The sequence below is a fragment of the Dasypus novemcinctus genome, chromosome 13, assembly GCF_030445035.2.
Source record: "Dasypus novemcinctus isolate mDasNov1 chromosome 13, mDasNov1.1.hap2, whole genome shotgun sequence".
NCBI classification, from domain to species: domain Eukaryota; kingdom Metazoa; phylum Chordata; class Mammalia; order Cingulata; family Dasypodidae; genus Dasypus; species Dasypus novemcinctus.
Genome location: NC_080685.1, coordinates 95,433,549 through 95,451,054, shown reverse-complemented (window position 1 = coordinate 95,451,054; position 17,506 = coordinate 95,433,549). Strand labels below are relative to the sequence as shown.

Here is a 17,506-nt window from a genome sequence, read left to right as displayed (position 1 = left end):
TTGGATTAAAAATGTAGATATAGGCATACTTAGTAATTCACAAGCTTCAGCATAGTGTTCATGCTCTGTCAAGGGTTTAAAGCCGATTTTTAAAAACGCTTAAAACCTGCAATTCTTTGCATGGTTTCAAAAGAACATGCAGACATTTTTACACTATCTTTGCAACTTTTTTGTTCCAACCTAACTTTCTGTCCCAAAATGATCAGAATACTCTAAGTGCCAGTAACAGACGGTTGGTTCCATCTGTATCTTCTCTCTCCTACACATTCGATAGCTCGTTGGACATTTCTTTTTGGGTTTTGACCGGTATTTGACATGGAAGTCCTTCTTCAGCCAAGCGTTCCCGTTCATTCTAAAAACTTCATTATTTCAACAGTGCTTTCTGAGGGCCTACTACATACTAGGCCCTGACACAAATGGTGATGCTATTTTATAATGCGATTAAAAAAAATTCTTACCTTGAGGTCCCCACCAAGTTTTACTTCTATTTATCTCCTCTTTCCGTTTGCTTCTTTTCTCTCTCTCCCTCCTCCTCTCCCTTCCTGTCTGTTTCATCTCTCTCTTCCTCTGCGGTTTCCCATTCTTTGGGGAGGGGCAGGATTTCCTGTTCAGAAGTTGGTTGGCTTCTGGGAGGAGTCAGAAGACCTGATTCGGGACTGAAACCAGCTGGTCTGCCACCTGATACATGAAGGTGAAACCCAGGCTAAGGAAGAAGGCCCTTATCCTAGGAGCGAGCTGGCAGCCAAGAGGCGCCCAGACAGGGAGCCCCAGAGGAAAGCCAAAGCGGGCTGGTCCTGGGCGTCAGGCACCAGGCCTCCCAAGGACAGAGCAGCCCTAGAGGCAGGCCAGTTCAAGAATACTTGGAAGGGGTCCTGGTTGCCCTAGAGACGTGTCCATTTCTATTGGCAGTTCCAAACACACAAGGCACCTCAGGCAGAGCCCTTATCCCACCCCTGTGCAGGCATTCACTCTTGGATCCCTGGCTTTGCTTCAAAAGGAGGTACTGGAACCAGAACTGGGTTTGGGCATATTTTCCTTCCCTACCACCAAAGACTTTAGTGATCCAATGTATTTTGTGAGGACTGTGTGTCCACAACATTTCTCAAATGAGAAACTCCTTAGGAACTTGCCTTTTTGACTTACAAACCACTCTGATGTTTGCATCAGCGGGGCTGTGGAGTGGAGGGTGGAGGGGAGGCATCGGGATCCATAAGGAGTGGGCTCTAAAACCAGGGACAATAATTCCACACGGATTCATACCCCCTAATGATGGACAGTCACATCCCAATTCAGACATGCGTTCTTCTTGCACATCTTGGTAAGGCATGGAATGCAGTAGGTCAACAAAAAATTTACTTTCTTCATCCATTATTTATTCACTTAAACAACAGATATAAAGGAGCACCTACTCTGTGCCAGGCACAGGGCTAAGAGCTGGGGATACAGTGGTCACCCAGATTAGACATAGCCCCTGACCTGATGGAGAGTGCAATTTATATGGTTCGCATGTGTACCTCTGAGATTTGGGGTGTTACAAGTTTAGAGGAAGGGTGGGGAATTATTGGGCGCTAATGTCGCCATTGGTGCAGCATCACTGGACAGACTTTGGATAGTCATCCTTCCTTTCAACGACCTTGCAATATCTAGTGTCCCTACCTATAGGCTCCCAATTCTTAGATGACAGAAGACCTTCTGGTCTTGTTTCAGTTTGAGGAGCCAGATGTTTTATCAAGAGAACTGTAAGCAGTATTGATTTCTACTTATATACTTTCTACAGCTACTTGAAAATGTCTAGCCAAATGTTGGATATTTTCTAAACCGTAAATTTCACATTTCAAATGATTTTTTTCTCATTAAATCCTCTAATTCATATTTGAACCCATTAAAAGAAAAAGAAAATACAAGGCTATCTTTATTTGAGCGGTTGGATCAACTCCAGAATACTCTTTCAAAGTTTCTTGAAGTCTATTTCATTTTTATTTTAGTGTATAATTTTGAATCTTTGTCCAATCTAACTTTAAAAGAAAAGCTTCTGAAATTGCCCATTGTATTTTTAATTTGTTTTCTTGCCCTTTTAAGGCATTAACATTTTTTTTCACACAGCTGAGTTCTTTAAAGTTTTCCTTTTTCATTCTGCTGCTTTTAAACATTTTCTCCAGCTCAGGAACTAACAATGAACTTTATTTGGTACAGACCTATAGTCTAGAACATTAAATACCTAGTAAAATCCTGAATACTATAACAAATTTTTATCTGGCCTTCTGAGGTTTAGGAAAATCCTTAATTATAACTCTTAAATTGGCTCCAAACCAGGGTTTTAATCAACTTCTTTAGGGTTCTAGCAGTTTTACAGTGTGATTGTTCTTTGCCTAGAACTCTTTGAAGGTCAGTAGAAGGACTGTGGAAGGTCAGGAGATACCAAATAGATATTGAGAGAAATGAATGGAGGGTGGATTTCAGAAGGTTTTGATGTCTTTGAGAGAGATCCTCTGTGGTTAGAACTCTGTTTTGAAGTCTCTGCAAAACAACTGAAGAAGATAACTTTGGGACTCTGGGATTTTGTCTCTTAATTTTTCTGGGGCTCCTCTTAAATGCATTAATTAATTGATTTTGACATGTTAAAAGTTCTTCATGATAACTGTGGTGGTTAGGTTAATGTGTCAACTCGGCCAGGTAATTGTGCCCAGTTGCTTGGTCAAGCAAGCACTGGGCTAACTGTAATACTAGGATATTTATGGACTTTAGTCACCGTTGACTTTACTGCAGTGGTAAATCATAGGTAGCTGATTACACTTACATCAATCAGGGAGATTGCTATCAGCAATGAGTGATGCTTTATCCAATCAGTTAAATGCCTTAAAAGGGGAAGTGATTCCAGCATTGAATGAGAATTTCCCAGCTTATGTTTGGACAGCCAATGTCTCCCAGAACTCATCAAGAACCTTCATTGGACTTTCATTGGAGCCCCTGGTTGCAGCCTGCCTGTGGAACCTGGACTTGTGCATTGCCACGGTCATGTGAGTGACTCTTATAAAATCGCATACTATTGATAGATATCTCTTGTTGATTTTGTTTCCCTAGAGAACCCTGACTAATACAATATCCATTGTTTTTCTAACTAAAAATGTTTGCCTTTTGCCAAAGTAAGTGCAAGAGTTAGGATTACTGTGCAACTTTATATGGGAAGCAGTTCTTCAAGAGAAGACTGCAGTTTTATTGTAAAGGAACTCAAGAAAGATGAGAGACCACTTAGTTAAGGGCCATACCTGTGGATGATATCTTGGGTTCTCTTTCTAAGCAAAGGTTGGGAAAGGGACATACAGTCAATGACTTGACAGCCTTGACCCTGGAGTGCAGACTGAAAGTGCCCTTTTTAACAAATTGACAAGACGTAGAGTGTTCTCGTGAAACTTTCATAGGGAATACAAAGCAAAGTTTGACCAATTGCTGAAAGTTTCGTAGGGGATCCAAAACTAAGTTTGACCAATTGCCATTTCAAGGATTGGTTGTCAGTTTAATGGACCTCCAACTATGATTCCTCAGGACAGGCCTGACTTGGATTGTATTGGAGAATTATTGGGTTGATATCTATTCATTCCCTATGGAACACTCCCTTCACATATATCAGAAACAAGATAATCCAGAACAAAACAAAAACTCATAAAACAAGACTTCTCATATGGACAAACTGAAGCAAAAGCAAGCGAGCAGCAGGGGAATAAGCAATTTAAAGGCAAAAGTATTTATCAGATGTTATACCTCCAAAACGAAAGATCTAACAAACTTATGCAAAGACCTATGTCTACCCAAAGATATGCTTCTCCCACAAAATGCCCATGATCCTTTACAAAGGCTTCAGTCTACTTATTTACTAGCATGTGTACCTGTAAACCAAAATTTCTAATTACCTTTTACAAAGTCCTACATCTAATAATCTCATTTAGAGACCTACTTCACTACAAATCAAAGAAACCATGAGAACTCAGTGCAACTAGTTACAGCTCAGATCACTGTTGAGACTGACTCACCTGGCAGCAGGTTTGAAGGACAAATGGAGTTTGGGCACAAGGGCCTCAGAGAGTACACCTGTTGGTCCAAGGGTCTTCTGGAATACTGCAAAGTTCTACTATACCAGTAGATCCTCCAGAAATTGTCAAAGACCACCACTTAGTAACTGAAATAAAAAAGAATTATTGCTTATTATGGTAAGGGCAAGCTGTATTGCTCAATCTCTTTGAACAGAGCAGACTGCTGATCTTATATAGGTTTTTTGGGAAGCATGAAGTTCAGATATTGGTGTACTTTCCTAGGTGTGAGGCGGGTTGACATCATCTATGGAAGCAGGATTGTTTGTTGATTGGCTGGCCACTCCGAAATGTAGTTATTGGATTGAGTATGTGCCTGATTAGTTGACGCTCAGCAGTGAGGGGCTATCCCGGATTGGTTGGCTTGTAAAGCATGTTAACTGAGGTAAGTTGCCATTCATTGAGTCAATGGGCTTAAAACTGGTTCTGGTGGCTATTTGATACCAAGATGATTTAACAATCAATATTTTCCTAGGAACGTGGTAACTTTTTATTTGCATTGTTAATGCTACTAATTGCCTATACTAAAACATAGTGCAAGATGGTATCTGATAAAGCACAAAATTATATATTTATTTATATTGAGGTCAAAGTTTTATGGTATTTTGTAAAGAGCAAAGCGACTAATAGGTGATCCATTATGAGCAAGTGTGAGAGCCATTAGGTTAAACCAGTATGGTATAAACCAGGATATGGTATTTTTTGAGAGGCAAAAGATTAAACGTCAGTAAAAAATTGTTCATTTTTGGAATTAAATTCATTACCTTTAATAGTTATGGAGGAAAATATTTGTAAACATGTTGAGAAAAAAAGGTCTTGGAAAAATAGAGGAGGGAGAGTTCTAGCGAAGTGGACTGGGATGAGGGATTTATCTCTTATTTGGTGGTTGAACTAGACAGAAGCCGAGCAGCTTACAGTTGGATGGGACCTCAGATTACTTTCCCTCCAAATCAGAAATTTCCTCTACAGTTTATACCACTTGTGGCAGAAAGCTTCCAACCTCTGCTTGGATGCTTCTGTAATGAGGAGCTTACTATGTATCACAAGGCAACTCATTAGGTTTTTTAAATACTCTGATTTTTTTTAATGACCTAAAATTTGCCTTCCTGTACTCCTACTTGCTGGTCCTAGTTCTATGTGTTTGAGCTACACGAAATAATTCTCCCCAATGTGGCAGCCCTTCAAACACTTGGAGGGAAACCTCATTTAATGTTACCTCTTATCTTTTTCAGTGGTCCCTTCAATTGTTCTGTCTGTGACAGTGTATCTGGATTTATTATATCCTCCCTGGTTATTCTCATCTAAGCAGGTTTTAATTTGTCAGTGTCTTTAAAACAGGTAATAATAATAAATACAACAACAATAATAATAGCAGCTATCATTGGCTAAAAGCTTATTATATGCCAAACATTGCTCCAAGCACTTTATATAAATTATCTGATTTAATCTCCAAAACTACCTCATGAGGACGGAACTATTTTATAGATGAAAAAACTAGTGCAGAGTTTAAGTAACTTGTCCAAGTCCTTAGGGCTAGCTATGGGGGAGTAGATATACAAACGCACGCATATCCAAACAATCTAACTTAACTTCTATGTTTCCCTACCTGGTAGTTTGCAAAGCACAGCTAAACCACCTCCTCCTCCATTTTTCTGGACATTCAACTTCTACTCGTGAGGTATGTGTTTGTTTCAGTAGCCGTGTCACAAATCTTTGTTGGCTTATATTGAGCTTGTAATCAGTGAAAATCCCTAGGTCTTTTTCGTATGATGTACTGTTAAGAGTAGGCCTCCCCAGTTCTGCGGTCATGCAATTGAGTTTTTGGACTTAAGTTCTGCACTGTATCTTGGTCCCTATTTAGTTTCATTTAGTTAGATTCAGTAGCTTAAGCCTGTTTAGCTGATTTGAATCATGGCTCTGCTGTCTTAGCTTTGCCTCACCAAATAATATTTGGTGTACCTTCCTTTGGGTTACTGGTACCTTCTGTACCTTCCTTTGGGTTACTGGTAAAATTGTCAAACATGATTGTGGCAAGGACAATTATTGGCCCATTGTTGAATGAGAGAGACCTATTGTGTTTCATTACAATCAGTTATGTTCTTGCGAGATCATCTTAAAATTTAGATTCTGAAACTATTAAACAATACTTTCCTTTAAGCCTGAGTTTCTCAACTTTGGACCTGCTGACATTTTGGGCTGCGTAATTCTTTGTTGTGGGGACTGTCCTGTCCAATATTGGATGTTTAGCAACACCCCTGGCCTCTAACCACTAGATAAAGCTGTAGCACCCTGCCTTTCCCTCAGCTGTGACACCAGACATTGCCAAATGTCCCTCTGCCCCATTCCACTGAGAACCACTGTTCTAACTTCATCAATAGGTTAACTGGCAATCAAGTATTTATTAAGTACCTACTCTTTGCCCAGGACTTGATAATTTCTATGAACAGTGGAAGTCATAATCCTTCATCTCAAGATTATACTATGAGAAACAACTGAAGCACTTCATAGAAGTCCATATAGAAATAATACAGTATGCGACCCGGACTGTATGACCTGTAGGAATTCAGAGAAATGAGATCAACGATGACAGAGATCTCAAGAGTGAGGACTTGACAGATGGGTAGTTTGAACATGTAATAGGTATGGGGAGGAGGTCTCTGCCTTCAGAACCAAAAATCAGAGCACACGAGTTGATGTATCGTCAGACAGATGGTAGAATATTTATTTGAAATCATTCTTCTCTTGGAAAATTTGAGGTAGATGGTTTTAGAAGATGTGGCAATTGGGGGGGGGGGCAGCATGAGAAGTCCGACGAAAGGGGTGAGATATTAATAGAACCAGATCATGGAGACACTGAAAACCTGGCAGAGGAGTTTAGTCTCTGATGTTTTTTGAGTGACAGAGCAGCAGGCTGACAGGCAGTGAAGGAAGAACCGTCTGGCACCAGATTGGTTTGGGGCAAATGTGCTGGAAGGTGTAGGAGGTAGCTGAGCAGATGGAAGTTGGAGAAGGGCAGTGTGAGTGGAGGAGTATAAATGTAATAATAGGAGAGGCATTTCAGGAGAACAAGTGGAAGAATAAAATGGGCTGAGTTCCTATGAAGCTTTTTGGACATTTGACGTGGTTATTCCTCCTTAATTGAGGGCTGAGTTTCCCATTTTGGAAACTGGGAGAACAGTGGTGACACTAACATTCTTCTCTTCCTTCAACACCTAATTACTCTGACCCTAAAATTTTTTAATTTGGGGTGATAAGGATAGATTTTAGGGAGAGAGAACATTTGATCAGGTTCACGAACTCTGGGTAGATTTAAGTTGGCAGAAAGGAAATGGATACGTGTGTGAGCATGTAGTTTTGGGAAGAGGGTCTGATCGGAGGCAATGGCATGAACCACTGGTGTGTCTGGTGCAACTGCATAGCCATTGATGAGTGAAGTGTCACTATCAGGAGGGCAGGTGACCTTTAAAAAAGGCCAGGAGAGCGCCATTTTTAAAGAGCCATGGTCCAAAGATTTCCCTTGCTGAGTCGTGTAGAACAAGCTCTGTCCTTGGACTCAGGTCTATGATGGCTAGTGTTTTTTTTCTAAAATAAAGGTAGGAAGAAAGAGGTGTCAGCCTTGGTAGCCTCTGATGGTAGATGTGCAGAGGTAGCAAATGGCTTTTCTGCCCTGGAATTAATCACTATCTCCCATCCACTTACTTACTCCAGGTCAGAGGTTGATTTATCTTCTGATCTTAAAATGCTGTCTTGGGGGTACTTACAAAAGTTTCTCTATTCCCATCTCCAACATGAAGCAAAAACCAATAGTCAATAGACATATAAGTATCTAATAGCATTATCAGAGCCCCTAGGAGTGAAGCAACTATTGTCTGGTCTTCAGCAAGCCGCTCCCTCCACAGTGCTCAGGCCACCAGCATGCCTGCCCTCCCCCAAGTACGTATGCCCCTCTCAGGAATCAGATACTGAGATACAGTATAAAACTTTTTTTTAAAAATTTCAAAATGCAAAATGATGGTCAATAATAATAATAATATAAAAAGCATTTCCCCTCCTTCCTCCGTAGTGTAAAACGTAGATGCACTCAGATACCTCAAAGACACATAATTTGGGGCATGTCATCCCTCTGCACTGCTGCACAGCAGCAAACTCAGTCCCAAATTCCTTAGGGTGGCACAGCGTGGTTGGTCAGTTCTAGGTGCTAGTGGCTTCTCAGGAATTAAGTCCCGCTCTCTGCCAGCTGGGTCAGGCTTGCTCCTCCTCTCCTCTCCCTTAGCCGCTCCCCCACCCTCCGGTGGCCGCCGCGGTTCCTAGGAGGCGTGCTGCCGATTGGAGAGGCCCCGGCTGCTGGGCACAGCCTCCTGCTTCTTGCCTTTCTCCACTCGGTCCAGCAGGGCCTGCTTCCGGAGGGCCTCTCGCTCCCGCGCCGCCCGCAGGGAGACCCGCACCGCCTCCTGGTCGCGCAGGCGGCTGGCGGCCGTGAAGGGGCTGCACACGGTCTCCACCAGGCCGAGCACCACGCCGAGGAGGGCCAGCACGCTGCCCAGCACGTACAGCTTCACCAGCTTCCCGCTGGGCTTCTGGGCCATCATCTCCTTGGCCAGAGGAATCAGCTCCTGAATCGTTTCCATCTCGGCTCCGGGTACTTGGGGGGCGAGAGTGACCTGCGGACAAGCACGCCAGGAAAGGGGGCCCTTTAATCCCTGAGGGATGGCTCCCGCTTTCCAGAGCACCCTCCCGCAGCTCCCGGGGACAGCCCTAAGACGCGGGTCCCGCCCCGGACGAAGGGCCTCAGCCCCACCCACCCGCCGTCCCCCCGGCGCTCAGGGCTCACCCTCGTGGCGCAGCGCGAGCAGCAGGCGATGGCTCCGCAGCGGGCGGCGTGTCCGTCTGTCCGGCCGGCCTCCGCGTTCTGCTCCTCCGCGGCAGCCACAGCTCTTCCAGATGAAGACTCTGCAGCTGGCGCCGCGAACGCGTCCGGGAGCCGCTTATATCTTTTCCCCGAGACCCGCCCCCTGGGCTCCCGGTCGACTGCCAGCCCGGTGCAGGGGCGGGGCGGAGGGGCGGGCCCGCACCTGGGGAGGCGGCCACGAGCCGCGCACGCCTGGGCTGTGTGAGCTGGAGGGGTTCCTGGAGCGGGAGGGGGGGTCACCCCCGGGCTGGGCAGGAGGGCGGGCCCAGGCGCGAGAGGTCCCATTCTGGGCGCACGCAGGGGTGAAGACTTGGGGAGGTCCGCGTACTTTTCGGAGATGGCGACCATTTTCTTAGTGGTTTTAGTGGGTGCTCGACTCCCCTTGTCCAGGGCAGCCTCCGAAGGACCCTAATGAGGGAACCTGGGGGTTTTCCTAGTGGAAAAATCTTTAGTTTTTATTCGGAAGGGCTCCCCCCTTCCTACGTGTATAAGGGTGGGAGGGGCAGGGATCCCGGGAACTGAACGGAACGGCCAATAATGCAGAATGCACCTTCACTGTTTCTTTCTTGACTGGTTTATTCACGGGTGCTTAAAGTGCCGGGGTCACTTGATAAATAACTATTGATTGAGCGTGCCCTTTTATGCACAGGTGAGAGAGAGAGAGAGATTGATTCTGTGTCTGCAGGTGTTCGTATGTGAACTTCCATGTATCACCTCAGGGTGTTGAGAAGTGAAGCTGGGGGCTTGAGGGGAGGTGAAGGTGATGGAAGGGAACTGATGTAAAAGTTGGTCTGCTGGTCTGGAATGTAAATATTTCATGATCTCGCCAGTAAATATTTGCCCCTTCCTTGGGTCTGGGGTACAAGTCCACTGTGCCCTCTCAGCTTTATCATGGAAGAAGTGTAGGGGTTGTAGGGAGAGAAGCAGGTGGGGTTTGGGTGAGAAGATAAAGAATGAAAAGCGTAAGGATCAGTAGGATCGATTTTGGCAAGGTTTAAACATGAGCATCGGGGAGGGGTTCTGACTTTGCTTTAGTTATTGATGAAACAATTAGCAAAGTAGGGGGAAAGGGGAGGTAAATAGGCCAAAGGCCTTCAGCTAGCAAAAGGAGAGAGGAGGGAGGGGACAGGGGAAATCATGCTGGCCAGAAAATTGCAAAGGTCAGTGATGCAATCTTGCAACAGCCTGTGACAGTCAGGCTGAGCCCTGGGGGAAGGACAGGGGACAGGGCTCTTTGATGCATCAAATATTTAAGTGGGTTGAAATGTTAACGGTGATCTTCCTTTGGGGTCTGAAGCAATTCCCTAGGCAATTCAGTTAAAAAGGGCCACAGTAACAACTACCCTTTGCCTTAACTATTAGTACTTTATATAAAAGGGTATATGTGTGGACATTGCTTAGGGATACCTAACTAGCATATTTTAAATTCTGCATTTCAGTCTTACACAAACAATCAAGTTGACCAGGGGCCAAATAGAGATTGTTTCTATCGTGTCTCCCACTTCTTGCTCTCTTAACCTTGTCGGGCAGGAAAATTCAGTTACAAGGGTCCAAGCTGAGTTTAATACCAATCTTGATGTTTTCTTTGAATCCTCCTTATAATTTTGGAGCAGTCTCTGATAACTGGCAGAAACTATTTGGGAGCTTTCCCAAGGTGAAGACTAGGTCAGGTTCGTGAGTGTTCCGAACAGTGTGGCTTCTGGACGAGAGTTCCCTTGATTTCCACCCTGACGGTGAGTCAGCCCAGCTCTGGACCCAAAACTCCGAAATTGACGCATCAGTAAGCATTTCCTCGGTATTTCTGAAACTCAAGATGCCACCACAGATCTTTCAAAGTCAGGAGGCTGTAATATATCTGGGGTTCCCCTTTCCTGGGATTTGCTGCGTCAGAACTCATCACCACCTCAAATTAGTTCTCCTCTTTGATAATCTGAGGTGAACCCCCATCCCCAGCAGTCTGTTGGCCCAGGCTGCCGTCAGGGGGCAGCCAGTGACAAGGACTGGGGTGGCTGATGGATTTAGTGTTCCCGGTTTAGGTAGTGAGTGGGGCTGAAGATGGAGTGGGAGGTGGTGGGAGGAAAAGGCTGAGGAATCCTGGCAAACCCAAGCCTAAGAATTTGGGAACATAGCTCCTCTGTCTATGGGTGGGAAAAGACAACCCATTTTCCAGAGCGGGGGACTTAGGTGAGGCTCAGGAAGCTAAGCACGTTCTTTAACTGTGCTGATGTCACTTTGGAGAAGTACTGTGTCACATCATGCATGGGTCACACACAGGTTACGGCTATGAAATTCGGACCAAGCCAAAGGGTGACTAACCAGCCTGGGCTGCCCAGGACTAAGGAATTTCCTGAGTTCTGGGGCTTTCAGAGCTCAAACTGGAACAGTTACGGCAAACCACGAGAGTTGTCACCATACCCCTAAGTCTACTGCAACATTTAATTTTGACTTGTCAGGTCATTTCTAGGAAGATAGAAAGGGCAGTTTAAAAACCTTTAATTTTGTTTTCAAATCCCTTTCCCCTCAACAATAAAACACCCAGAGGCACCTGCAAAGAGTAGAACTACACACGGGCCACCTGTGGCCCAAGTGGTAAGTAGAGTAGCCCCAACAGCTGTGCTTTGGAGCTAGAAGGGACAGGGTCACAGGTCTTCTGGGTGGTTGGCTGTATTCATATGCAGTTAATATTATTATTTTATTACTAGCTGCTTACTGGCCCCAGGATACCAGGAGGCCAGAGAGAGGGGGTGTCTCTCTCCTCCACTGGCCTTCCCAGCCTCACCACCCCTAATTCCAGTCCCAGTTCCTGCTCAGCTTTCTAGACCCTCAAGTGGTACGGCTTGAGGTGAAGACCCCCTCTCTACATTCACACAACCCTATCTGTCAGAACTTCTTACAGTAGCTTTGAAATCTCAGAGCCACAGGGAAGGTGTGGAGCTCAGGAGGCCCAATGCCTGCTATATTTACCTTCCCCATAAAGATGGCTTTGGAGAGTAAATGTGCTCCCCTTTGCACTCTGAATGCTCCTTCCCTGTTTCCTTCCAGACTTTTCTTCCTTCCTTCCCCTGTTCCTGATATTTGGCATACCCCAAGGCTATGTCCTGCTCTCTTTTTATACCCTTTTCACTCATTACTTAGTATTGCCCCAAATAGGAGATTGCATGCTTCCTTTTTGGCTTTGGTCATGTAATGACCTTCCTCTACTGCTGCTACCATGGCAGCCCTCCTGCAGAGTCTCTTTCAGTGTGTATATGATCAGCTGGTTAGTTTGCAAAGGTTATTTTATGCTTGGGTGACAATGGAGATCAATAATTATAGACTTGGAGTCATTACTTGTGTCAACTTAGCACAGTTAACCCATAGCCAGGCATTACAGTTCACTGCTTTATCCACTTTTCTCTCAGAGCTTGTCCCGATTCCTCTTGTAATTCTGTTGGCCAAAGGATGGGGAGAAAGGCCTGGATTTTAGGCCTCCCAATTCAAAGCTGAGCTCCCTTTGGACTGCATATTTAGAATTTCCCTTAACTCTTTCTTCGTTTCTCCAAGCACACAGCTCCTGCTTTCATCCACACAGAATTATTCTCAAATACACTCATATCTTTATACTCAAGAATTGAAACACTATTATTATTTTTATCATTAACCCCCTTTACTTCCTCTTCTCCGCCCTCAGCAGTCTTACCCCCACCATCTAGAGTTTTCATCTTCCAATTCTTGTTCAACTAAAACTTCTTTCATAGGAGATATGATGAAACCATTTGCCTATTTCATCTCTGATTCTTTTTTGTTCTTAGTCCTTGAGTTTCATTTCATGCAAATTAGTGTTGGAGAGAAGGCATCTTACCACTCAAATATCAATGAATGATTTTTAAATTTTCATGTTTAGCCTTTATCTTTCTGTCTTATAGAATAGAGTTCCAAAATCTAGACCTTTCTTTGTAGATTTATTGCTATCACAAGCTTGACACCCTTAAAACAAGACTCCTTACCTTCTCAGTACTCTTACAAACTAAGTCCCCTTCTCAATCCATATTTTTAACAGTGGCGTCTCCATTTTTCCCATTTTCTAGCCTCGAAATACTGTGGAAGTCTTTATTCCTTCTCATTTTTTATCCCTTTTACTTAAGTAAGCAAAAGCTTCAGATAATTTTTTTTATCAGCTTAAGCCATGCTATTGAATTCACTTATAGTTTGCTACAATAACCTTTGCTGATGTGATTTCCACTGATTCTCCCCATTGCTGTACCTTGTGAAACCTTAATCCTCTTTAAACTCCTCCTTCAAATATGTAATCTTCCTAGGCTGCCATCTGACTGAATCCCTAGCCTTCTGAGTTTCCATAGCATGATCCCCCTGGATATATCTACTTCATATCATACTGTTTCAATGTGGTTGTGTTTGCATTTCAAGACATCCCCTCAGAAATCTGTCATCTCAAACTTTACATGTCCAAAACAGAACTCTTGATTTTCCACCTACACCTGTATTTCCTTTCTGTTACTCATCCACTTCCTTATCTCAAAAACCTAGGAGATATCCTTGACTTCCTTCTTTTCCTCACACCCCATGTTCATTATGTCATTAAGGCTTGTTGGCCAACCCACAGGATATATCCTGAATTCAACATTGGATTACTACCCCTACAGCTGCTATTCAAATCTAGGCCACATGCTTTCACTTTTAGACTACAGCAATAGGCTTCTAACTTGTCTCCCTCTCTCCTTGCCTCGTGTCCTGAATGTTCTCAACTTGCCTCTCCAGATCCACTCTCCACCCTGCTTTATGTCCTGGGCAATTGACCTCTGGTGGATTAGGCCAGTGGGACTTCTGCACGGGCAGGAGATCAGCAAGTGAAATGAGAGAGGTCAGGGTATTTATTACCGAGCTCCCACCTTGCTGGGCTGTGGTTTAGCAGTGTCTGCTTTCTACTTGAGGTGGCTCTCTCCTACAGCTACACATCTTCCTGCTTTACCTTTCAGACCCATGAGTGGTAACGGCTCCCTGCCTTGTTAGTCTTGGGAAGTTTCATTAACCCCTATACTATTCAAACCTTTGCCAATAGTCCATTTATCCCCTTCAATCATCCCTTTTGAGTAAGCCATTTGTTTTCTGCTCAGATCCTGACTAATATATCCTACTACAATTCATGCTTTATTTGGCAACCTGAGCGATCTATTAAAAATATAAATCAAATCATGTGTTCCCTTTCTTAAAGTCCTTGAATGGCTTCCATCACAGTGGGCATAAAATCCTGGCTCTTAACCCTGGTCTCCAGGTCCTGCCCAGCCGGGGTAGTGTCTACCTGCCTGACCCCTTTCACTTTGCTCCAGCACATCAAGCATGCTTCCACCCCGGAGCCATTGCACTTAGGCTGCTCTTTCTGCTTAGAATGCTCTGTTCTCCAATGGCTGTGTGGCTTGGTCCTTACTCCATTTGTGCTCAGGAAGGTTTCCCTGACCACTCTGTCCTATCACTTTCTACCCAGTACCCTGCTTTAGTTTCCTTCGAGTGCTTAATACTGGACTTTATATTGATATAATTATTGTTTTTAAAAATTAATTTTTTAAGATGGCAATATTCTTCCATTTTAAAAAAATTATCTTTAGTTTCTTTTAGCAGTGTTTTATGGGTTTTTGAATACAGGTCCTTCATGTCCATGACTAAATTTATCTCTAAATATTTGATTATTTTATTTTACTTTTTTGTTTTGTTTTTCCTTGTCATTAAAAAAAATTAAAGTTAGTAGATCACAAGGAAATGTTGCATTAAAAAACATAAAAAAACAAAAAACATAAGAGGTTCCTATATAACCCACTCCCCACGCCCGACCACATCATTTTTGTAAATTGTATTTTTTTCAAGATATCTACATCACAAAAAAATGTTTCGTTAAAAAATACAAGAGGTTCCCATATACCCCCCACCCCCCCACCCCAGTTCTCCCATACCAAGAACCTCCCTCATCATTGTGGCACACTCATCGCACTCGATGAACACATTTTGGGGACTGCTGCACTACACAGATAATAGTTATGTTGTCTTCCACACCCGTTGGAGAATATGTGCCATGAGGGCTGGGTCTCAGTTTTGTTCTTCACTGTGTTCCCAGGGTCCACTATAGGGCGTGGCCCAGAGTAGATCCCTAATAGGTATCTATAGAATTAGTGAGTATCTTCCCCAATAGACTGTGAAAGCTGGGCAAGGTGGGAACAATGTTTATTATGCTGTATGCAGTCAGACTTTTAATGGATACTCAAAGAAGCATTCTGATTTTTGAGGTCTTTTTTTTTTTTTTTACATTTTTGGCCTTCAGTCGTCTTTTTTTTTTTTTCTTTTTTAAAAATTTATTTCTCTTCCCTTCCCCCCCAGTTGTCTGCTCTCTGTGTCCATTCGCTGTGTGTTCTTCTGTGACCGCTTGGATTCTTGTCAGCGGCACCAGGAATCTGTTTCTTTTTTTTTTTTTTTTTTGCATCATCTTGTGTCAGCTCTCTGTGTGTGCAGTGCCATTCCTGGGCAGGCTGTACTTTTTCTTTTCATGCTGGGTAGTTCTCCCTACGGGGTACACTCCTTGTGCATGGGACTTCCCTACGTGGGGGACACCCCTGTGTGGTACGGCACTCCTTGCGCGCATCAGCACTGCGCTTGGGCCAGCTCCATACAGGTCAAGGAGGCCCAGGGTTTGAACCGCGGACCTCCCATGTGGTAGGTGGATGCCCTATCCATTGGGCCAAGTCCGCTTCCCCATCTCTTTTCTAATCCATCTCAAATACTACCTACAAGTTAATCCCCCTAAATTTTATTTTTTACTGTCAATAGATTGTTTAAAACTCTGGATGATTTCTCATTGCCAAAATGATGACTCCCTGGATTCTCTATGTTGAATTTACCTAATCTAAAGCCTCTGGAATCCAGGACTTCCATGGTCTGACCTTCCCCACACATCTAACTTTATTTCTAATTATATTCTCCTGGGAACTCTTTGTTCAACAGATGGGTTTCCTCCCAGCCCAAGAAGCTATTTTTCTCATCTCTGCCACCTCACTTTGCTCCTACTCTTCTTCTTACCTGAAATGATATTATCTTTTTATTCTGTCTTCTTTCCTTCCCTCAGGCCCAGGTCAAGTTCATGTGCTCCAAGAAGCCCTCTCTATCTATGCCAGCACGTCCTGATCTCTCATTTCTATGAATTTCAGCTGCTTTTTTGTCTTGTACTGCACAGGTTGGCACTAGATTGTGTAACTATTCTCTACAGCACTTTCATTGTTTATTGTGGGCTTGCCTTGTCTCTGTGGAAGACCTAATCTTTGTGCCTTTGATAGTGCTAGCATATAATAAGAGCCTAGTCAATATTAGTTACATTGACCTAAAATCAGTGCTGGGTTAGAGATTGCAAAATAACCAGTTGAGACTCTCTTGGGAGGTTATTTCAGGCACAGTGGCCTGTCCTTGGCTCAGAACCTTGGGATTGAAATTGCCCAACCCCTGCCAACTTGGCTTAGTTCCATACACTCTGGTCTCCTTACCTTTTACTTCCACTCCCAACTTAGGGCCCGGCAATTGACTCACTCTGGGGCACCCCTCTAACTACTTCTGAAACTCTCAGCCTTGACAGATCAACACTGAGGAACAGGCCCTTTATAGACATTTTGATCCTATCCCTCATGGCTGTTTGCCAAGCACAGCCATCAGTTCCTGGAGCAGGCAGGTGGTGTGGCTAGGATCCCTTCACCCAACAGGGTGTATCACTTCTGAGTGGCAGTACTGTATTTTGCTAGTTTGAATCAGTGCAAGGTGCTTCCCTCTAGGCTCAAATGCTATTTGGACTTAAGAGTTAAGGGCTCTGGAATTGAGCAGACTTGGGTTTAAGTCAGGTTCCACCACTTACTAAAGTCTGACCTTGGACAAGTGACTTAACTTCCTTCATCTATAATGAGAGAATGATAATCAAACCATTTACATGGGGTGTGGTGAAGACTGAATGAGATAGAGCACTGTTACCGGCTTAGAGTATCTGGCACCAGTGAAGTGATCAGTAAATGCCGACAGTTATTGTTCAGTTGTCTTTGCCTCTTGCCCCATGTCAGAAATTCCCATGTTTCTTTATTCCAGTCCAGGACATTCTGCATTCCTTAGGAAGAATTTAGGTAGCTTCCAGTAAAGTAAAAAAACATTTTTACTGAAGCCAACCTATCAGACATGGTATTGGGTACAGTTATAGAAAGCAGAATACATAACTGCCCTTGTCCTTATGAAGCTTATAGTAAAGCAGAGGGCATACATATATAAAGAAGTTCTTATAATACACTGGGAAAAGCACATCAATAGGACTACGCACCAGGTTAACAAATAGAATAGAATGAGAATTCTCTTGGTTTAATTGGAGAGGAAGTGTTCAAAAATCCCTGAAGTAGATAATACCTGAGCGACTTGAGGTGTTCCAGGATGCATAGTGTTCACCAGCTGACTGTGGGAGGTGGTGGGGGCTGGGAGTTGGAGAAGGCTGTGCATGAGAGGG

The 17,506-nt window shown here is 43.8% G+C and overlaps 3 protein-coding genes across 6 annotated transcripts in view; 1 reads left to right on the top strand and 2 right to left on the bottom strand.

Annotated features, from left to right (window-relative positions):
- Positions 1-4,174, bottom strand: part of HSD11B1 (hydroxysteroid 11-beta dehydrogenase 1) — a 47,694-nt gene extending 43,520 nt beyond the window's left edge. For all 3 annotated transcript variants that reach the window (XM_058275140.2, XM_058275141.2, XM_058275139.2), the window contains exon 1: positions 4,029-4,174. The gene's annotated coding sequence lies outside the window, so the exon portion shown is untranslated. The remainder of the gene's footprint in view (positions 1-4,028) is intronic.
- Positions 4,175-6,781: 2,607 nt separating this feature from the next.
- On the bottom strand, positions 6,782-9,406 carry G0S2 (G0/G1 switch 2). Its single transcript, XM_004455776.5, has 2 exons — positions 8,917-9,406; positions 6,782-8,746 (listed from the first exon to the last, which is right to left on the bottom strand). The coding sequence occupies exons 1-2, from the start codon at positions 9,340-9,342 to the stop codon at positions 8,393-8,395; spliced, it is 780 nt and encodes a 259-aa protein (XP_004455833.3). The 5' UTR covers positions 9,343-9,406; the 3' UTR covers positions 6,782-8,392.
- The window catches only part of LAMB3 (laminin subunit beta 3), a 70,690-nt gene continuing 62,116 nt past the window's right edge, over positions 8,933-17,506 (top strand). Inside the window, exons 1-2 of one of the 2 annotated variants that reach the window (XM_058275138.2) lie at positions 8,933-9,195; positions 10,608-10,727. The gene's annotated coding sequence lies outside the window, so the exon portion shown is untranslated. Of the gene's footprint in view, positions 9,196-9,577; positions 9,644-10,607; positions 10,728-17,506 lie in introns of those variants that run through there. The other variant, XM_071207705.1, reaches the window with a different exon arrangement.